This window comes from Rhinopithecus roxellana, chromosome 20 (assembly GCF_007565055.1).
Source record: "Rhinopithecus roxellana isolate Shanxi Qingling chromosome 20, ASM756505v1, whole genome shotgun sequence".
Taxonomy (NCBI): Eukaryota; Metazoa; Chordata; class Mammalia; order Primates; family Cercopithecidae; genus Rhinopithecus; species Rhinopithecus roxellana.
This window is the reverse complement of record NC_044568.1, coordinates 16110561-16128517: the sequence shown is the minus strand read 5'-3', so window position 1 is coordinate 16128517 and position 17957 is coordinate 16110561. Positions and strand designations below refer to the sequence as shown.

At 46.1% G+C, this 17957-nt stretch overlaps 2 protein-coding genes across 4 annotated transcripts in view; one reads left to right on the top strand and one right to left on the bottom strand.

Moving 5' to 3' along the window:
• LOC104660506 (liver carboxylesterase 1-like) overlaps positions 1 to 11471 on the top strand; it is a 30862-nt gene extending 19391 nt beyond the window's left edge. For both annotated transcript variants that reach the window (XM_030925663.1, XM_030925664.1), the window contains exons 9-14: positions 1856 to 1996; positions 3928 to 4008; positions 4272 to 4419; positions 8503 to 8634; positions 10715 to 10787; positions 11095 to 11471. In XM_030925663.1, coding sequence (XP_030781523.1) covers positions 1856 to 1996; positions 3928 to 4008; positions 4272 to 4419; positions 8503 to 8634; positions 10715 to 10787; positions 11095 to 11278 — 759 coding nt within the window. In that variant the 3' untranslated portion in view covers positions 11279 to 11471. The remainder of the gene's footprint in view (positions 1 to 1855; positions 1997 to 3927; positions 4009 to 4271; positions 4420 to 8502; positions 8635 to 10714; positions 10788 to 11094) is intronic.
• Positions 11472 to 16604: 5133 nt separating this feature from the next.
• LOC104671477 (liver carboxylesterase 1-like) overlaps positions 16605 to 17957 on the bottom strand; it is a 29792-nt gene continuing 28439 nt past the window's right edge. For both annotated transcript variants that reach the window (XM_010374979.2, XM_010374980.2), the window contains exons 13-14: positions 17082 to 17154; positions 16605 to 16785 (exon numbers count right to left, since the gene is read on the bottom strand). In XM_010374979.2, the coding sequence (XP_010373281.2) occupies positions 16605 to 16785; positions 17082 to 17154 (254 nt within the window). The remainder of the gene's footprint in view (positions 16786 to 17081; positions 17155 to 17957) is intronic.

Here is a 17957-nt window from a genome sequence, read left to right as displayed (position 1 = left end):
AGGCCAGACTTGCACCCCAATCCTGTTCTGTATTTTCAGCCATATTGGATTAGGATCTGTACCTTGTCCACCTGGGTCTGGTCCCCGTCACAGAACATCTCCCCCAGGCAGCCCAAACTAGCTTATCAATCATTGGCTTTTGTAGAGCAGATCAAAGGTCCCTGAAGCCATAGGGTCTCAAAGGCTAGGAATTATCCAGTTCCATCTGATATCCAGGAGGGAAATGCAGCCCATGGAGTGTGGAACTGGGAAGATGGCACAGAGGACTGAGGTCTAGCAGAGGGACCCGCAGCAACCCTGCTAACAAGTAATACCTAACATTCACTCAGCCCTTCCAGACACCAGGTGCTGTGCTAAGTATTTCACATGTGTTCAGCCATTTAATCCTCATAATAACTCACCTCTTAGATGAGAAAACTGAGGCCCATACAGGTGAAACTCCCAGCCAGTAAGTAGCAGAGCCAGGCTTCAGATCCAGTTAATCTGCTTTCAATATCCATGCTCTATCTTAGCAACTACACCATTGTGACTAAACATGAAATATAAAAATATAACTGTACCCAGAACCAGCTGCCCTGATGGCAACACGTGAGTCAGGCTCTCTCTAATCTGTGACAGTATAAAAATTATTCATCAAAGGTAAAACCTAAAATTAAGACATGGATCAGTATACTGTGAGTTCATCACTGATTCTTTCCTTAATGATTTTCTCTCTAATAGGGAATCAAGTCCTAGTCTAGGCTCTTTGAGTGATGACGGTTCAGTACCTCCTCTAAGCCACCCATGGATCAGTAACAGCTCTTGTTTAAATACAGATAGATAGCAACATCTCTCCTCATTAATCATGGATTCTGCATTTATAAATTCACCTGCTTGCTAAAATGTCCTTGTAACCCCAAAATCGATACTGGTGGCACTTTCATGGTCACACACAGGCAGGTACAGAGCAGGGGAAGCTGGATTTGCATGATGGGCACGTTCCATCTGAGATCCGGCGAGGCCACCTCTGTCTTCTCGTTTCATCTCTCGTGCTAACAAGCGTCCTCTTCGTGGTCTATTTAATGCCATGTGTTCTGCATTTTTGTGCTTTTTATGGTGATGTCACTGTTTAGAGTGGCCACAAGAGTAGCGTGGCTGTCTGGCATTCCTGAGCTAAACAGGCTGTGCTGTGCCTTACGGGGAAGGTGCCTGTGTGAGACAAGCTTGGGTAAAGCAGGAGCTGCAGTGCTGCTGGCCATGCATTCGGTGTTGAAAAATCCACAAAATAGCACATTCAGAAAAAGGAGAAGGAAACTGGCAGATTCATACATGAGGCTGTGGTGGAAAGGGCTAAAGTAACATCTCTTGTGTGGGATGGAGCTGTGGAAGTGTCTTTCAACAGAAACCCACACATAAAAGAAGGTTGATGAAAATGTTGTGGCCAGAGGTTTGCAAGAGCCTAACCCAGTATTTCCCCTTTGAGAGATGACTCTGTATTCTCTAATTCAGCACTCATGGGAGCTTTATCGGAAGCAACTGCCAGGACTACCTAAAATCAACTGTGGACAGAGAGAGGGAAATGCACGCACTTCAAATTGAAATATATAGACATGTAATTTTATATAGATAATACATATATTTCAATCTGAGTGAAGATTTCTTCCTCTCCTCATCACCTGACCAGTGTCAGTCTCTGCCTGAAGTTCTACCCCTGAGTCACAGAGATCCACCCCCTTAAGTTAGGACCCGGAGCATGTACAGCCATGGCCCATAGTCATGCCAGTCTGTGGTACCTGTCTCACCCTCGGACAGGCACTGTTGGGGACATGGGTGTGACCAGGGAGGGAATCACAGGCACTGCATTGCTCTCTCCCAGAGTCACTCTTTGTTTACCACCGTGATTGATGGGGTGCTGCTGCCGAAAACACCTGAAGAGCTTCAAGCTGAAGGGAAGTTCCACACTGTCCCCTACATGGTCGGAATTAACAAGCAGGAGTTTGGCTGGAATCTTCCAACGGTGAGAAGGCGCAGGCCTCTTGGAGGGGCTCACCCACCCCCAAGAGCCCTCCTGTCTCTGGTCCCAGAAGTGCTTCCCTCTCTGAGCCCCACTCTGAGTCCCGGGCAGCTGTCCCCTTCAGAAGGTGTTACCATTTCCATGGAAACCTTCTCCAGGAGGGCACAGAGGCCACCTGGGTTTCAGGGCCCTGGGATTCCCTCTCCCTATATTCTCTGATTGTCTTCCTTGAAGAATCCTGAAGTGGCTGTTCTGGGAGGGCCCGTAGAGAAAATAATTGGAGAAAATAATTGTGCAGATGGGAAAACTGAGGGGGCTTAGGAGGAGGAAGGAGTTGAGGAGTACAGAGAGGCAGTCAGTCAGGGGTTTCCTGGCTTCCCGCCTCGGGCTGGCTATGCCTAGTTCCCCCGAAAATCACTCATGTTCTTCATCATCTCATTGGAAATATCCAAAGAAAGTGGCTCTTCTTGAGTTACTATTGACTTCTAGGGAATAGTAGACATCAGACAAGACATCTCAATGCTTGAGAGTGCAGGGTCAGAGGAAGATGAGGATGGAAAAGCTACCTAATCGGGTGCCATGATAAATACCTGGAGATAAAATAATCTATGCAGCAAACTCCATAGACCCAAATTACCCATGATCAAACCTGCACAGGCATCCCCAAATCTAAAATAAAAGATGGAAACAAATAAATGGAAAAACTGATTGGCTTCTAAAAGTAAAGATGGGTTCTCCTTCCAGCTGAAGATAAACAAAGCTGACCCTGGTTAAAGTTGTAGGACGGGTTTATTCAGTAACATGATTGCAATAGGGAAAACAGTCCAGCATGGACTGGACTCACATCCCCGAACCAAAGCCTGGCAATGTTTCATAGGCCAGGTGTGTCAAGGGAAACACACTGTGGTCTGTGGGGAGGGGCTTGGTCCGTGTGACTAGGCCACCTGGATGTCTTCATCCTGGCTCACCTGGGGCAGAAACAAACTTCTCTTATCTTCAGGATAGGAAGCCATGCGTTAGACTGCAGGAAGAACCCACTGAAGTCAGTCTCTACTCCTTCCACAGGGACTGGGAAGATCAGGAGTGAGCTCCCTGAATGTTTGCATCACAAAGAGAAGGCTCTCAGGTCCTCCAGGAAACAGGGTTGGGTGGTAGATTCACATCCCAAAGGGCAGAGAAAGGGTTTATCATTGCAGGCTTTGTAAAATAACTGCTCTAATTGGGTTCAGCGGCCTTTCTGCTTCTGTCCAGGTTTTGGTTGGAGCAGAGTAAATTGTCCTGGCAGGGTTGAGCCTTCCCAGGCAGGTATGTTAAGGATACTGGGGTCATTCTAGGGACACAGCGTTAAGCTGCTATAAGCGATGCTAGAGTTTGGTCGAGTCTCTGAGTTCAGAGGTTTGGGAAGAAATGTTATGTGAGTAGAGATGTGCAGTTCACCCCTCAGAAGGATTTCAGAGGTTCTACCAAAGACCAAAGTCATGAAGGCAGGATCTAAGGCTTTCAGTGTCATATGTGATACGTGGCAGTACTTGGGAGGTCTACATCCTCTTCTCCAGGAGTCCTCCATTCCACACTGGCCTGGCAGAAACCTTGGCTCTCCATGTCACTGACCACTATAGGGATCCCAGCCACACACACACACACACGCATACACACACACACACACACACACATGCACAGCAAAATACTGCCACAGCTTCTCCAGTTTTTTTTTTTTTTTTTTTTTTTTTGTAATCTTTGCAATGCTTGAGTTTCTGGACATAAGCCCATTTGATTAATTGATTTTGCCCATTTCAGTAAAGACCCACGTCCTTAAAAGCCCCCAAAATGAGAGGACTTTCAGTCTGCATTGGTTTGGTCAGTTGGTCAGTTTGTTTGTTTCTTCTCATTAATTCCCAATGATTCATAAATGCTTAACTTTTCTTTTTTAACAGTTGATGGGCTATCCACTCTCCGAAGGGAAACTGGACCAGAAGACAGCCATGTCACTCTTGTGGAAGTCCTATCCCCTTGTTGTAAGAGTCTAAGAATCATGGGAATTAGCTGAGACGCAGAGAGGGACAATGACTTGCCACAAATCGTAGAGCAATTAAATGGCAAAATGAAGACTGGGCCTCAGGGTTTCCCCCATCTTTCCACCTTTCCCACTTCGCTTTCCACCTTAGCAGGAAGTAGCACAGAGCTGGTAAGGTTCACCATTGAGGTAGACCTTTCCAGTGGGCTGGAGATGGTGCATCACTCACCAGGGGATTATGGTAACTTTATTGATCTATTTCAGTACATTGCTAAGGAACTGATTCCAGAAGCCACTGAGAAATACTTAGGAGGAACAGATGACCCTGTCAAAAAGAAAGACCTGTTCCTGGACTTGATAGCAGATGTGATGTTTTGTGTACCGTCTGTGATTGTGGCCCGGCACCACAGAGGTGAGTCCCAGAGGTCGAACAGGGGAGGGACCTGGACCCCACCAGCTTCTGTATGTGACCCACCTACCTCCCAGCATAGACAGACCTGGAAACAGCTGAGTGTCAGGCTTCAAAGGCTGATTCCATATGGCATCGAGTGATGTGCTGTCTTATTCTGGTTTATGCCAGCAGCAGATTGTTAGAAAAAAAAATTCCAGAGGCAAGTGGTTTTTTAAGGTGATGATCCCAGATAACAGCAGTAGGGATGTGGGGAAGTGAGAGAGGAAAGAGATTGAATCCAATCCATGATGCATTACCAAGGGAGTATCCACTGTGGACAACTGGAGCTGGGAAACTCAAGGAAACATGGAGAATACAGTGCTCAGGGGCATCCCATCTGAGTGGCAAGGGAGACGGTATTTATCTCCCAGCTTCTGCTTGTCATTGGTTGAAGGTTCTTGCAAGGAGTTGTTTATTCCCTGTGACTTTGACCTGCTGCACACCAGGGCAGAGTAGTCTCTTGTAACCAGACAAAGGCCTCAGGCCCGGAGCTACAGATGCTGGAGATGGAAGTCAGGCTGGCATGACTAGGAGGAGGGGATATGGGTGAGATACTGACAGCATCTGCTGCAAGGGCTCCATGCCTGGAGTTATTGTGGGACACAGGGCTGCTGTGGGACAAACACTGAAAGATGAGTCGTGCAAGGTATTTAAGGTCCAAGCCGGCTGCAAACAAGTTTATTAAGTATTGGAGCTGGATAAAAAGTGGGAGCCCTGCATGGGATCTGGAGGATTGTCCAGGACCAAGAAGGCCAAAGGGAGGAGCCAGGGCGGGTGTAGGGGAGGTGGTCTGGAAAATGGCAATGTGTGCAGCTGACTTTTGTGCATCTCAGTGGATGCAGTAACGGGCAAGCACAGGTCCAGGGCAGGGTCTATGCAGGACCTTTTACCACTGACCCAAGGCTGTGTGGGTGGGGCGTGAAGTTAGGGATACTTGGGCGCATCTAGAGAGGAGTGTCTTTTCCTGGGTGCCAACTAGAGAGAGCTAACAGGACTCTTTCTTCCAGCTCTCATTTGCCTAACCTGCAAGCCAGGAGATGTCCTTTCTCTAACCATGCTGGAAGGGTTTTTAAATGTAGAACTTCATAAGCATGATAAAAACTAGCTAAAGCTGACCTAGCAGGTGCCCAGACACTGGTTTGCACAGGAGGGGGCAGGTGCTCATAACTCTCACTTCTTCGCAGGGTCCTGATTAATCCCTATAACCAGGACCACTGGAGTTGAATCTGTTCTTAAACTTGGCCTTGTCCCATGCTCTGCATCTGATCTATATATAATGTTCGCATCTCCATCTTCTGATGGCTTGAGCAATACTGAGCTTCTGTCTTTCATCTGATTTCCCATAACTTTGAGTTCAGCGTTTTGTTTTTTATTTCCCAGGACAACACAGATTTTATCAACTTTCTCCTATTGTCGTGTCTCACATTTTTTGATAAAAATAACATTTCTGGATATAAAATTAATATGTAAAATTATAGAAAGTTTAAAAAATATGGAAACACTGAAAGAAGAAACTAGGTATCACTCGTAATTCCACTACCTGGAGGCAAGTGGTATAAATTTTTTGTGTTTTCATCTAATGATTTTCCATGTCCTATACGTTTTAAAAATCAATTTTATATTTTACTTTTGTTCATAGAACACTATGTTGTGAGGATTTTCTGAATGTTGATACAAACTCATCAAAGCATTCCTTCTTCCATGGAATGGCTGTATTAAATTGACTTCAATATTCCTATCCTATTAGACATTTAGCCTGGCTGCTCACACTCTGATGCTACAATAAAATTGTGCTCAGCCTAATGTTCATAAGTCTCTAACCACATGTCTAACAATTTTCTTTGGATTATTTTTAGAAGTGAATAACTATGCTGGACAATAGAAAAGTTTTAGAACTCTGGGCAAATACTGCAAAATTGCATTCCATTGCATAAGAATGTGGACCTCTTAATTTTCCCTCTCATTTGGGATGCTAAGGTTAAATGTTAACATAAGACTGCCAGTTTCATAAGCCTTCCCCACCAACAAGAAGCACATCAGCCTGTTTTAATCTGCATGTCTTTCATGGCTAGCCCTCTCATTGTCTCTGCTTCTCTTATTGTGCCAAATTGTCATGACCCAAATCTGTGCCCTACTTTCCTGTGAAGACTTGTGTTGTGATTGTAAGAATTGTATAAATATCAATGGCTTTAACCAAAGAGTTTCACAAAGTACGTTTGGGGCAGCATGCTGCCTATAATAAGTTCTGTCATTCCCAAAAGCTCTTTCTTCTATGGTTGGCTCTGAGTTTCTTTGGAAAATGTTCAAGGGGCAAAGGCGAGGTCAAACCCTCCCTTTAGCAAGTTTTGCTTGACCTTGAAGCAGCCATTTAACAGGTGGATTACAGAGCCACAGAAGGATGGCATCTTCCCAAGCGCGTTTCCTGCTGAGCCGAGGGTGCAGTGAAGGAGGCTGACAAAGATGAGTGAATAGATTCCTCTTCATTCTTACATTGAAATGACATGTGCGGGTGGGGCATGAGGTTAGGGATGCGTGAGCTCCCATTGTTAAATCCTTTTGTGGATGAATATTTAAGAATGTTAAGAAATGATGGCTGGAGGTGGTGGCTCACGCCAATACTCTCAGCACTTTGGGAGGCTGAGGTGGGAGGACTGTGAGAGCCTAGGATTTCAAGACCAGCCTGGGGAACATAGTGAGATCCTGTTTATACAAACACATTTAAAAAGGAAATAATTATACTACAAAATACCGTATATAATGTATGGTATATATATACTACAAAATACTGTATATAATATCATCCCAAGTTTATATACATGAATGAGAGATATGCTAAAATCAAAAAGAAGCATTCTCTGAGTGGTCGAGTTACGAGTGATATTCTAAATTTGATTGTTAAAATGGATTTTTAAAAGATAGGATATGGAAAAATTTTAGAAGGAATTCCAAAAAATGCATAGCCCTTGCCTCAGGTAGTGGAATTATGAGTGATATCTAGTTTTGCTTTATGTGTTTCCATATTTTTGTCTCTTCTAATTATTCCTAGATGTTTTTGTTTTGTTTTCCAAATTTCTTACTGTACCCAAAGGGGAAGACATTGTAAATTTTCTCCACCAGCCTGGCATTGCCCTGACTCTTTCCTTCTCAGTGTCACTTCTCGGTGGGTATCATGACCAATGCAAAGTGCTGAGGCACAGGGCCGGGCGGCCCACAAGGTAGTCCTGAAGGGGCAGCGGTGTGTGGCTCCAATGAGCCAATCATTGGGAAACTGGCATCTTCTTGGGGCTGGGACAGGAGAGCTTTGTTGCTGGGATAGGAGGGCAGAGCAGAAGGAGAGAGGGCAGGGGAGAGGCAGGGTCACCCTTGCTCAGCCCCTTCTTTTCTCTTCCAGGACTTTAATGCCTTAACACCCTAACACTCCCAGGCCGGGCAGGCAGCAAGACACATGGGGACAGTGAGATATAAAGCAGTGAGTGCCGCAGATTCCTGAGACACAAGAGGCAGATTGTTCCTTCTCTGCGTATGTTTGTATTTAAATAGCCTCACATTCAGACAAGCAACTTGGATTTGCTTCAGTCTTCTCAGGATGGGTGAGAAAAACACTGGAAATGCTCAAAACAAGGCAAAACAGAAGACACCTGTCAGGGTGGAGATAGTGTCCAAGTGAATGAATGTGAGACTGTTATCAGTGAATTGCATCGAGTGTAACCAGATGTAGAAAGATTTCTTCTGTGAGAATTCACCAGCAGGCAAAGGGGTTTATGAGGCTGAGTCAGTGTCCCTGCACTGGCACTTATTTTAAATGAATTGACCCAGGATTTCCACATTCGTTCATTAAAGATTTGTTCATTGAACAAATATCTGGCTCAAATTCCAGTTCCACATCAACCAGCTATGCAGCCCGGAGCATGACACTGAGCATTCCCGTGACTCTGTTTCTCTACTGTGCTGACAGCCAGAGGTTTCCTGCAGAGCTGGAGACCTTGGTAGCATCCAGGTGTCTGTCTGGCAACATGAACTGTGCATGAATCCTTGTCTTCTCAGATGCTGGAGCACCCACCTTCATGTATGAGTTTCAGTATCGTCCAAGCTTCTCATCAGACATGAAACCCAAGACGGTGATAGGAGACCATGGGGACGAGGTCTTCTCCGTCCTTGGGGCCCCATTTTTAAAAGGTAATGGTTCCTTGCTGTCCGTGAGCTTGGAGTTAGGAGACCTGGGCTCCAGTCTTGGTGTGGTGAGCTTCAGCAAGTTTCTCCTCTCCTGGTCTTAGTTTCCTGATTCTCTATAACAGGGTTGAACGTCATTGGGTAGTCCCTGAGCTTCCTCCCGCTCTAACACATGTGAGGGGGGATGTGTCTTCATGTGCCTTCTGCACAGACACTCAGAATCCTGGGCTGTGTCATCAACAAGACAGGTGTGGGGTGGTCTCCTGCAGGATTCACTATGACAGGGTTTAATGCCATTGGGTTGTCCCCCAGGTTCCTCCTGCTCTAACACACCTGAGGGGGGATGTGTCTTCACGTGACCTCTGCACAGACACTCAGAATCCTGGGCTGTGTCATCAACAAGATAGGTGGTGGGACACATGCAGGGCCCTGTTCTAGGTTGAGAAGCCACCGATCAATTTCCCTCTCCCAGGAGTGCTGAGAATGTGACTGAGGGTGAGGTTAGAATTGGTGTTAACCCTGAGTCAGGTCTAATGTGTGTCTGTGTTTCTGTCTGTCTCTAACAAAAACTCATAAAACTTTAAATTTGATACATTTAATAATTGTTAATTTATAAATCACAGGATGTATGAATTTGGAATATGAAAGGAGACTTTATTTTTGATATGCTTTATAGTTCACAAGGTGGCCATCCCACAGGCTGGGAAGGTGCCTCTGGCCAAGCCCAGACATAGGCTCATCAAATGAGGAGGGGTTGCATAGGAGCTTTGGGTGAACGGATTGACTAAACATACATGTTCAACAGGTTACAGGGGAAGCAATGGATATTCATGAAGACAGTCCTGACACATGTGTATTAAACATGCATGTAACATGACCCATGTTCACCTGGTGGTGGAGACCTAATACTTAAATGTATTATAATTAGGGCCTATAAGTCCAAAGATCTTCTCAGGACATAAAGCCCAGCAAGTGAGCAGCCTCTGTACACCGGTCAGGTCCAGTGCATGGTTGGTGATGCTCTTATGTGGAGAAAGTTTCTGAAATCAGTCTCTTATGCAATCAAAGCCATAGTTAAGACTGGAGGGTCAGGGTTCTGTTTGCGTATCTGAGCAGCAGCCGTTGTAATTGTTTTCATTTTGCTTAACTCCAAGCCAGTGCTTGTTTAGCTGCTAGAGAAACAGAAGCACCTCGTGGCAGTGAGAATAGAGTGGATTCTTTAAGGGTAGAGATGTAGGCCTGAACCCTTGCCCGACGTGGACTTAGTCTGATTTTTAATTTGGTGTCTTATTGCCACAAAGAGTGTGTTCTGTCAGAATGATGACCTTTATTTTATTGCTGATGCTGGTCAGTGGTGTCTAAACCACAAAAGAGAGGGAGTATTATGAGGCGTGTCTGACCTCCTGTCCGTTCCCAGGCAGGAACACAGTTGAAGGATTTTCTGGGCTCCCTTTAGCCCAGAGAGGGTCTGTTCAGTCAGTTGGGGGTGTTAGGATTTTATTTTTAGACAATATTTTTACATTACACAGTGTACATTTTACATTACACAATATTTTTAAAAGTCATTTCACAATGTCTTCTAAACCTTAACTCTCAGCAGTTACAGAACACATGGGACTCACCCCATGGCTGCTCAGAACACACCAGCGCCTCTGGGCATCTCGCTGTGCAGGCTTAGGAGCCTTGCGGTTCTGTTGGTTTCCAGAATGTGAATTGTAGGTGTGTGCCGGGGAGGCAGAAAAGACCCAAGAGAGAGCAACCCTGGGAGGTGGGGCTGCTGTAGAGGAAACCCTGGGGTGTGGCATTGCCTGTGACCCTGAGCGAGGAGGAGACAGGCGAGAGTCACAGGAGAGAAAGGCAGCCAGCACATGGAATGACGCATGCCCATTGCTGAGCCCTCAGTCAGATATGGTCAAAGGTAAAGTACACACAAATCCACCAGGATCTTCTAGAACTGCAGACCTCAGCTCAGTGGGTGTGGAGCATTCACCAAGACTGTTTCTAGCAGGCTCGCACGTGATGTTGATGTTGCACATCTGCGGACCACACTTTGAGTCACAAAGGCTTTTTTTCTTGTTCCCCACAGAGGGTGCCTCAGAAGAAGAGATCAGACTTAGCAAGATGGTGATGAAATTCTGGGCCAACTTTGCTCGCAATGGGTGAGGCTCTTGGCAAAGACAGAGCAGGACTGGGAAAGATGAGTGGGGGTGGGGTGGGGCGGGGCATGCCTATTGGGAAGGGGCAGCTTCTAAGGTTCTAATGATCAAACTTCTGACCCTGTGATCAAAGCACTTTGACAATGAGAGCACTCTACAAATGGAGAGGCCACCCTGTGATAGTGAGCTCTCCATCTCAGGAGGTATACAACCCTCTTAACAGAGATAACTTGAGCATCCTCGCACATCTCAGAAGATTGTTGGGAACACACAGCAGCTGTGGGGCAATTCTATTTGATTCTGTTTGCAGAAACCCCAATGGGGAAGGGCTGCCCCTCTGGCCAGAGTACAACCAGGAGGAAGGCTACCTGCAGATTGGTGCCAACACCCAGGCGGCCCAGAAGCTGAAGGACAAGGAAGTGGCTTTCTGGACCAAACTTTTTGCCAAGAAGGCAGTGGAGAAGCCACCCCAGACAGAACACATTGAGCTATGAATGGAGGATCCAGCCAACCTTGGGGACCTGGAAGAGCAAAGACTGGGGTCTTTTGCAAAAGGGATTGCAGGTTCAGAAGGCATCTTACTGTGGCTGCAGAATTGTCTGGTGGTGGAGGGCAGGGAACAGAGGCCATGAAGGAGCAAGTTTTATATTTGTGACCTCAGTTTTGGGAATAAAGTATCTTTTGAAGACCAAATTGGTGCTTGTGTCTTGTACTGGAGATTAGTCCATTGTCCTTAGAGACAGAATAATGCTGAAATAGGCAATGTGAGAAGGAAGGTGGCTCTTCTGGGGATGACCGGGCCTCAGGACAAGCAGAGCCCAGAGGGCTCAGCCATGGACGGTGCTCAGGGGAACTCTGGGCCTGTTGATCATTTCTGGGCCCCCAACAATTTCCAACAATAGGAGCTGGGATGGCCAGAGTGTAGCATCCAGACCCTCTATTTGGAGCTGCCTGTGGAAATGGAAGTGGTCCAGGCTGAGAATGTGCCTGGACCAGGGAAGAGGGAAACATGCTGAGGTGATCCTGTTGCACTGTTGCATGGCATTTACTGACCCTTGCACAGGCCTGCAACACCTTTCTAGTATGTACACTAGCCTCTCACAACCCTCCATGAGGCTGAGTCTTCCAACAACTGGTCTAAACTCCTTCTGTAGCCTGGACCACTTCTGGTGCAGGCAGTGACCACCTTGGAGTAAGTCTCCAGAGGGTCATCCTAATACTGTGTCTTTCAGAATCCCACGGGTGATTTCTGGATTCTGTTAGTACATAGAAAGCTCTACAGCATGTCATTACTGCCTTATCAGCAAGAGGAAGCTGGATCATCCTCAAAGTCATAACTTTCCTGCACGAAAGAGCTGAAGTTGCAAGGCACATGGTTCCCTTGAAATCGAAGGAAAGACAAGCACCCAGGGGGAGCAGTGGGATGTGCAAACTGGCTTACTTCTTACCTGCAGGCAGGAGACAGGTTGACCTTAATGAGTAGAAATACTTTATGAATTTTTGTTTTAATCAGTGCTGAAGGCCAAGTCTCACGCGTGTGTGCAGGAGGGAGCAAACATCTTCTTGGGGCTGGGACAGGAGAGCTTTGTTGCTGGGATAGGAGGGCAGAGCAGAAGGAGAGAGGGCAGGGGAGAGGCAAGGTCACCCTTGCTCAACCCCTTCTTTTCTCTGCCAGGACTTTAATGCCTTAACACCCTAACACTCCCAGGCCGGGCAGGCAGCAAGACACATGGGGCAGTGAGATATAAAGCAGTGAGTGCCGCAGATTCCTGAGACGCAAGAGGCAGATTGTTCCCTCTCTGCGTATGTTTGTATTTAAATAGCCTCACATTCAGACAAGCAACTTGGATTTGCCTCAGTCTTCTCAGGATGGGTGAGAAAAACACTGGAAATGCTCCAAACGAGGCAAAATAGAAGACACCTGTCAGGGTGGAGATGGCATCCAAGTGAATGAGCAACCCTGGGAGGTAGGGCACATTGAACGATGCATGCCCATTGCTGAGCCCTAGGTCAGCTGTGCTCAATGGAAAAGTACATACACATCCACCAGGATCTTCTAAAATTGTAGCTCCCTGGGTGTGGAGCGTGCGCCAAGACTGTTTTCTAGCAGGTTTGCACGTGATGTTGATACTGCAGGTCCACGGATCACAGTTTGAGTCACAAAGGCTTTTTTTCTTCTTCCCCACGGAGGGTGCCTCAGAAGAGGAGATCAGACTTAGCAAGATGGTGATGAAATTCTGGGCCAACTTTGCTCGCAATAGGTGAGGCTGTTACCTGAAGCTCTTATGACTCAGCAAAGCCACTCGTAGGTATATATCCAAGAGAAATGCACTCATGTGGTCATTAAAAGATATGTCCTAGAATATTCTTCATAACAACACTATAATAATCTAAAACTAGAGACTATCTATTATGGACTGAATTATGTTCCCCCCAAAATTCCTATGTTGAAGCGCCAACCCCTCATGTAACTATATTTGGAGATAGAGCCTTTATGAAGTTAATTATAGTTGAATAGGTCGTAAGTGTGTGGCTAGCGTCCAGTGAAACTGGTGTCCTTATAAGAAGAAGAAACACCAGAGCGTGCTCTCTCTCTCTCTCTGTGTCTGTTTCTCTGTCTCTCTCTCTCTGTCTCACTGCTCATGCACAGAAGAAAGGCCACATAGGACACAGTGAGAAGGCAGCTCTCTGCAAGCAGGAAGAGAGCCCTCACCAGGAAATGAGTCAGCTGGCACCTTGATCTGGAACTTCTAGCCTAGAGAACTAAGCAAACGTGGATTTTAGCTGATTAAGCTGACTCATTTCCTGGTGAGGGCTGTCTTCCTTGTTTGCAGATTGCTGCCTTCTCGCTGTGCCCTGGTCTGGAACTTCTAGCCTTGAGAACAGTGCAAATGCAAATTTCAGTTGATTAAGCCACCCAGTCTATGGTATTTTGTTACAGAATTCCGAGCAGACTAATACATTCTCCAAATGCCCTAAACCAGTAGAATGGATAAATTATGGCATATCCATACAATGAAAGACTATACAACAATGATAACAAACTGCAGCCATATACAACAATACACGTGAATCTCCTAAACATAATATTGAGGGTAAGGAGCCAGATGCAAGAGTATGTGATGCTATTCATATAAAGCACAAAACCTGGAAAAAGTAATATTGCTGCTAGATGTCAGGACTGTGGTGACCATTTTGGGTAGATAGGCAAGGAGGGGGAAGTGAGCAGGGCCTGGAATTGAGCTCCATATGGCTTCTGGTATGCTGGTAATGTTGTGTCTTGATCTGGGTCCTACTTACACAGTGTTATCAGTTAGTGAAATTACTAAGTCGTAATATATACATAGCATGTGTGTGTTTGTGTGAATGTGTATGTGTGTGTGTATATATATATTTCTTATATGTATGTTTTATTCAATAAAAAACTTAAATGTTTGTACCAGACCTTAAGAACCTGTTATCTAATACAGGAGACAAGATTGATACAGATAAAATTACTGGTGATCATATAAATTATAGTTACAGGATAGAATATAAATGCTCAAATGCAGCAGTGATTTTAATCAGGACTCTATTGTATGTACTAAGAGAAATCCAAATGAAACTTACCTAAAGCATATATTGAATAAATGTGGTCTTTCACATGAAAAGTTCAGGAGGTAAACAGAGCTTGAAACACAATTACATAAATAAATGTAATTAATGAAATAAATAGATTAGATAGATAATAGATAGATAGATGATAGATAATTGGTAGAAAGATGATAGATAGATAGATAGATAGATAGATAGATAGATAGATAGATAGATAGATAGACAGATAGATAGACAGACAGACATTTTATGGCATTATCTTCCTATAAAGAGAGAAGTCCGTTTCCCACAGGTCAAGGTAGAAAAGCTGTCCTCCAGGCACCCATGATGTGCTTCAGCAACCTTGCCAACACCAGCCCTGCTGCCCGTGGGCTGGCCCCCTTGCCACCACTGCTCAGGGTTACACTTCCGCCACGCTGTGGCTGGCCATCCCCTTTCCTACCCATCCTGTAATTTCAGACTTGAGCTCCACCCCATTCGTGGAGCACAGTGAGCTCTTTGCAATGAATTCCCTTGTATTTTGACATAATCATGGTGAGGTTTTTTCTCCCCAGTCCTTCCCGTCCCAAAGAATAATGAGGCACATTATTGATAGAAATTTTTAGCAGAGCACATGGGGCAGGAATGAGTGGGATCTGTCCCTGCTTGGGGAAGGGAGTTTCATTTAGTAGGTGGGTTACCCGGGGCAGCACCAGGTGGGGCAGCTACCCAGGTGCAGGGCCTGAGCCCGCTTCCCACCCTCCCCTGCAGCTCTGCTCTGGGGGAATTTTTTTTTTTTTTTTGATACGGAGTCTCCCTCTGTCACCCAGGCTGGAGTGCAGTGGCATTATTTCCGTCACTACAAGCTCCTTTTCCTGGGTTCACACCATTCTCCTACCTCAGCCTCCCAAGTAGCTGGGACTACAGGTGCCCACCACCACGCCCGGCTAATTTTTTACATTTTTAATAGAGACAGGGTTTCACCATGTTAGCCACGATGGTCTTGATCTCCTGACCTCGTCGTCTGCCCACCTTGGCCTCCCAAAGTACTGGGATTACAGGCGTGAGTCACCGTGCCTGGCCCTCTCCATTCTTACTATCTATCCAATCTTTCTCATGGGCTCCCGATAGACGTCCATTGGATAGAGTCTGTGAATGGAGTCAACTCCTCCTTGGGTCCATAGTTCCCAGAGATTTTATACTCTCACAGTGGCCCGCACTTGGCCTTCAGCACTGATTAAAATTCATAATATTTCTGCTCATTATGGTCACCCCGTCTCCTGCCTGCAGGTGAGAGGTAATGCAGTGTTCAAATCCCACCACTCCCCCAGGTGCTTGTCTTCCTGTTGATTTCAGGGTAATCATGTGCCTTGCAACTTCAGCTATTTGGTACAGGAAAAGTTATGATTTTGAGGACGATGCAGCTTTCTCTTGCTGGTAAGGCAGGAGTGACACTCATTAGAGCTTTCTACATTCTAGCAGAATCCAGAAATCATCCCTGAGATTCTGAAAGACACAGTATTAGGATGACCCTCTGGAGACTTACTCCAAGGTGGTCACTGCCCATAGCAGAAGTGGTCCAGGTTACAGAGAGAGTTTAGCTGTTGAAAGAGACAGCCTCAGGGAGGGGTCTAGGAGGCTAGTGTACATACTGAGGAAGGTGTTGCAGACCTGTGCAAGAGTCACTAAAGGCCATCCAACAGTGGCAAGGGATCACCTCGGCACCTCTCTCTCTTCCCTGATCCAGGCAAATTCTCAGCCTGGGCCACTTCCATTTCCATAGGCAGCTCCAAATGGAGGATAGGGATGCTGCACTCTGGCAATCCCAAATCCTATTGTTGGAAATTGTTGGGGGCCCAGAAACATGCAGCAGGTCCAGTGCTCCCCTGAGCACTGTCCATGGCCCAGCCCTTTGGACTCTGCTCGTCTCAAGGCCAGGCAATCTCTAGTAAAGCCAACTTCCTTCTCACATTGCCTCTTTTATCACTTTCCTGTCTCTGAGGAGGATGGATTAATCTTCAGTACAAGACACAAGCACTGATTTAGCTATCGAAATATCTTTTATTGCAAAAGCTGAGGTCACAAATAAAAAATTTGCTCCCTCATGAACTCTGCCCCCTGCCCCCTGCCCCCCACCAACAGGCAATTCCCCAGCCATGGTAAGATGCCTTCTGAACCTGCAATACCTTTTGCAAAAGACCCCAGTCTTTGCTCCTGCAGGCTCCCGAGGCTGAATGGACCTTCTATTCACAGCTCAATGTGCTCTGTCTGGGGTAGCTGCTCCATTGCCTTCTTAAAGAGGTTGGTCCAGAAAGCTACTTCCTTGTCCTTCAGCTTCTGGGCCTCCTGGGTGTTTGCACCAATCTGCAGGTACCCTTCCTCCTGGTTGTACTCTGGCCAGTGGGGCAGCCCTTCCCCATTGGGGTTTCTGGAAACAGAATCAAATAGAATTGCCCCACAGCTGCTGTGTGTTCCCAACAATTTTCTGAGATGTGCGAGGATGCCCAAGTTATCTCTGTCAAGAGGCTTGTATATCTCCAGAGATGGGGAGCTCACTATCTCCAGGTGTGGCCTCTCCAATTTTAGAGAGTTCTCATTGTCAGAGTACTATGGTCACAGGGTCAGGAGATTGATCACTAGAACCTTAGAAGCTGCCCCTTCCCAATAGGCATGCCCTGCCCCTGACCCTCACCAACCCTGCTCCGTCTTTGTCACCAGCCTCACCCATTGCAAGAAAAGTTGGCCCAGAATTTCATCACCATCTTGCTAAGTCTGATCTCCTCTTCTGAGGCACCCTCTGTGGGGAACAAGAAAAAAAGCCTTTGCGACTCAAACTGTGATCCACGGACCTGCAGCATCAACATCACATGTGAACCTGCTAGAAACATAGTCTTAGCGAATGCTCCACACCCACTGAGCTGAGGTCTGCAATTTTAGAAGAGCCTGGTGGATTTGTGTGTACTTTTCTATTGAGTATGGCTGACCTAGGGCTCAGCAATAGGCATGCATCATTCTATGTGCTTGTCCTACCTCCCAGGGTTGCTCTCTCTTGGGTCTTTTTCCCCTCTCCTGCACACATCCACAATTCATATTCTGAAATATAACAGAGCTCAAGGCTCCTAAGGGTGCACAATTGGGACATGCCAAGCGGAGCTAGTGCATCCTGAGCGGCCATGAGGTGAGTCCCATGTGATCTATAACAGCTGAGAGTTAAGGCTTAGAACACATTGTGAAAGGATTTTTAAAAATATTATATAATATAAACTAAAAATAAAATCCTAACACTCTCAACTCACTGAACTGACCCTCTCTGGTCTAAGGGGAGGCCAGAAAAGCCCTAAACTGAGTTCCTGCCTGGAAACAGACAGGCGGTCAGACACACCTCATAATATCCCTTCCCTTTTGTGGTTTAGACACCACCGGACCAAAATCAGCAATAAAATAAAGGTCATCATTCTGACAGAACACACTCTTTGTGGCAATAAGACACCAAATTAAAAAAAGATCTAAAACCATGCTGGGCAAATGTTCAGGCCTATATCTCTACCCTTAAAGAATCCACTCTGTTCTCACTGCTGCAAGGTGCTTCTTTTTCTCTAG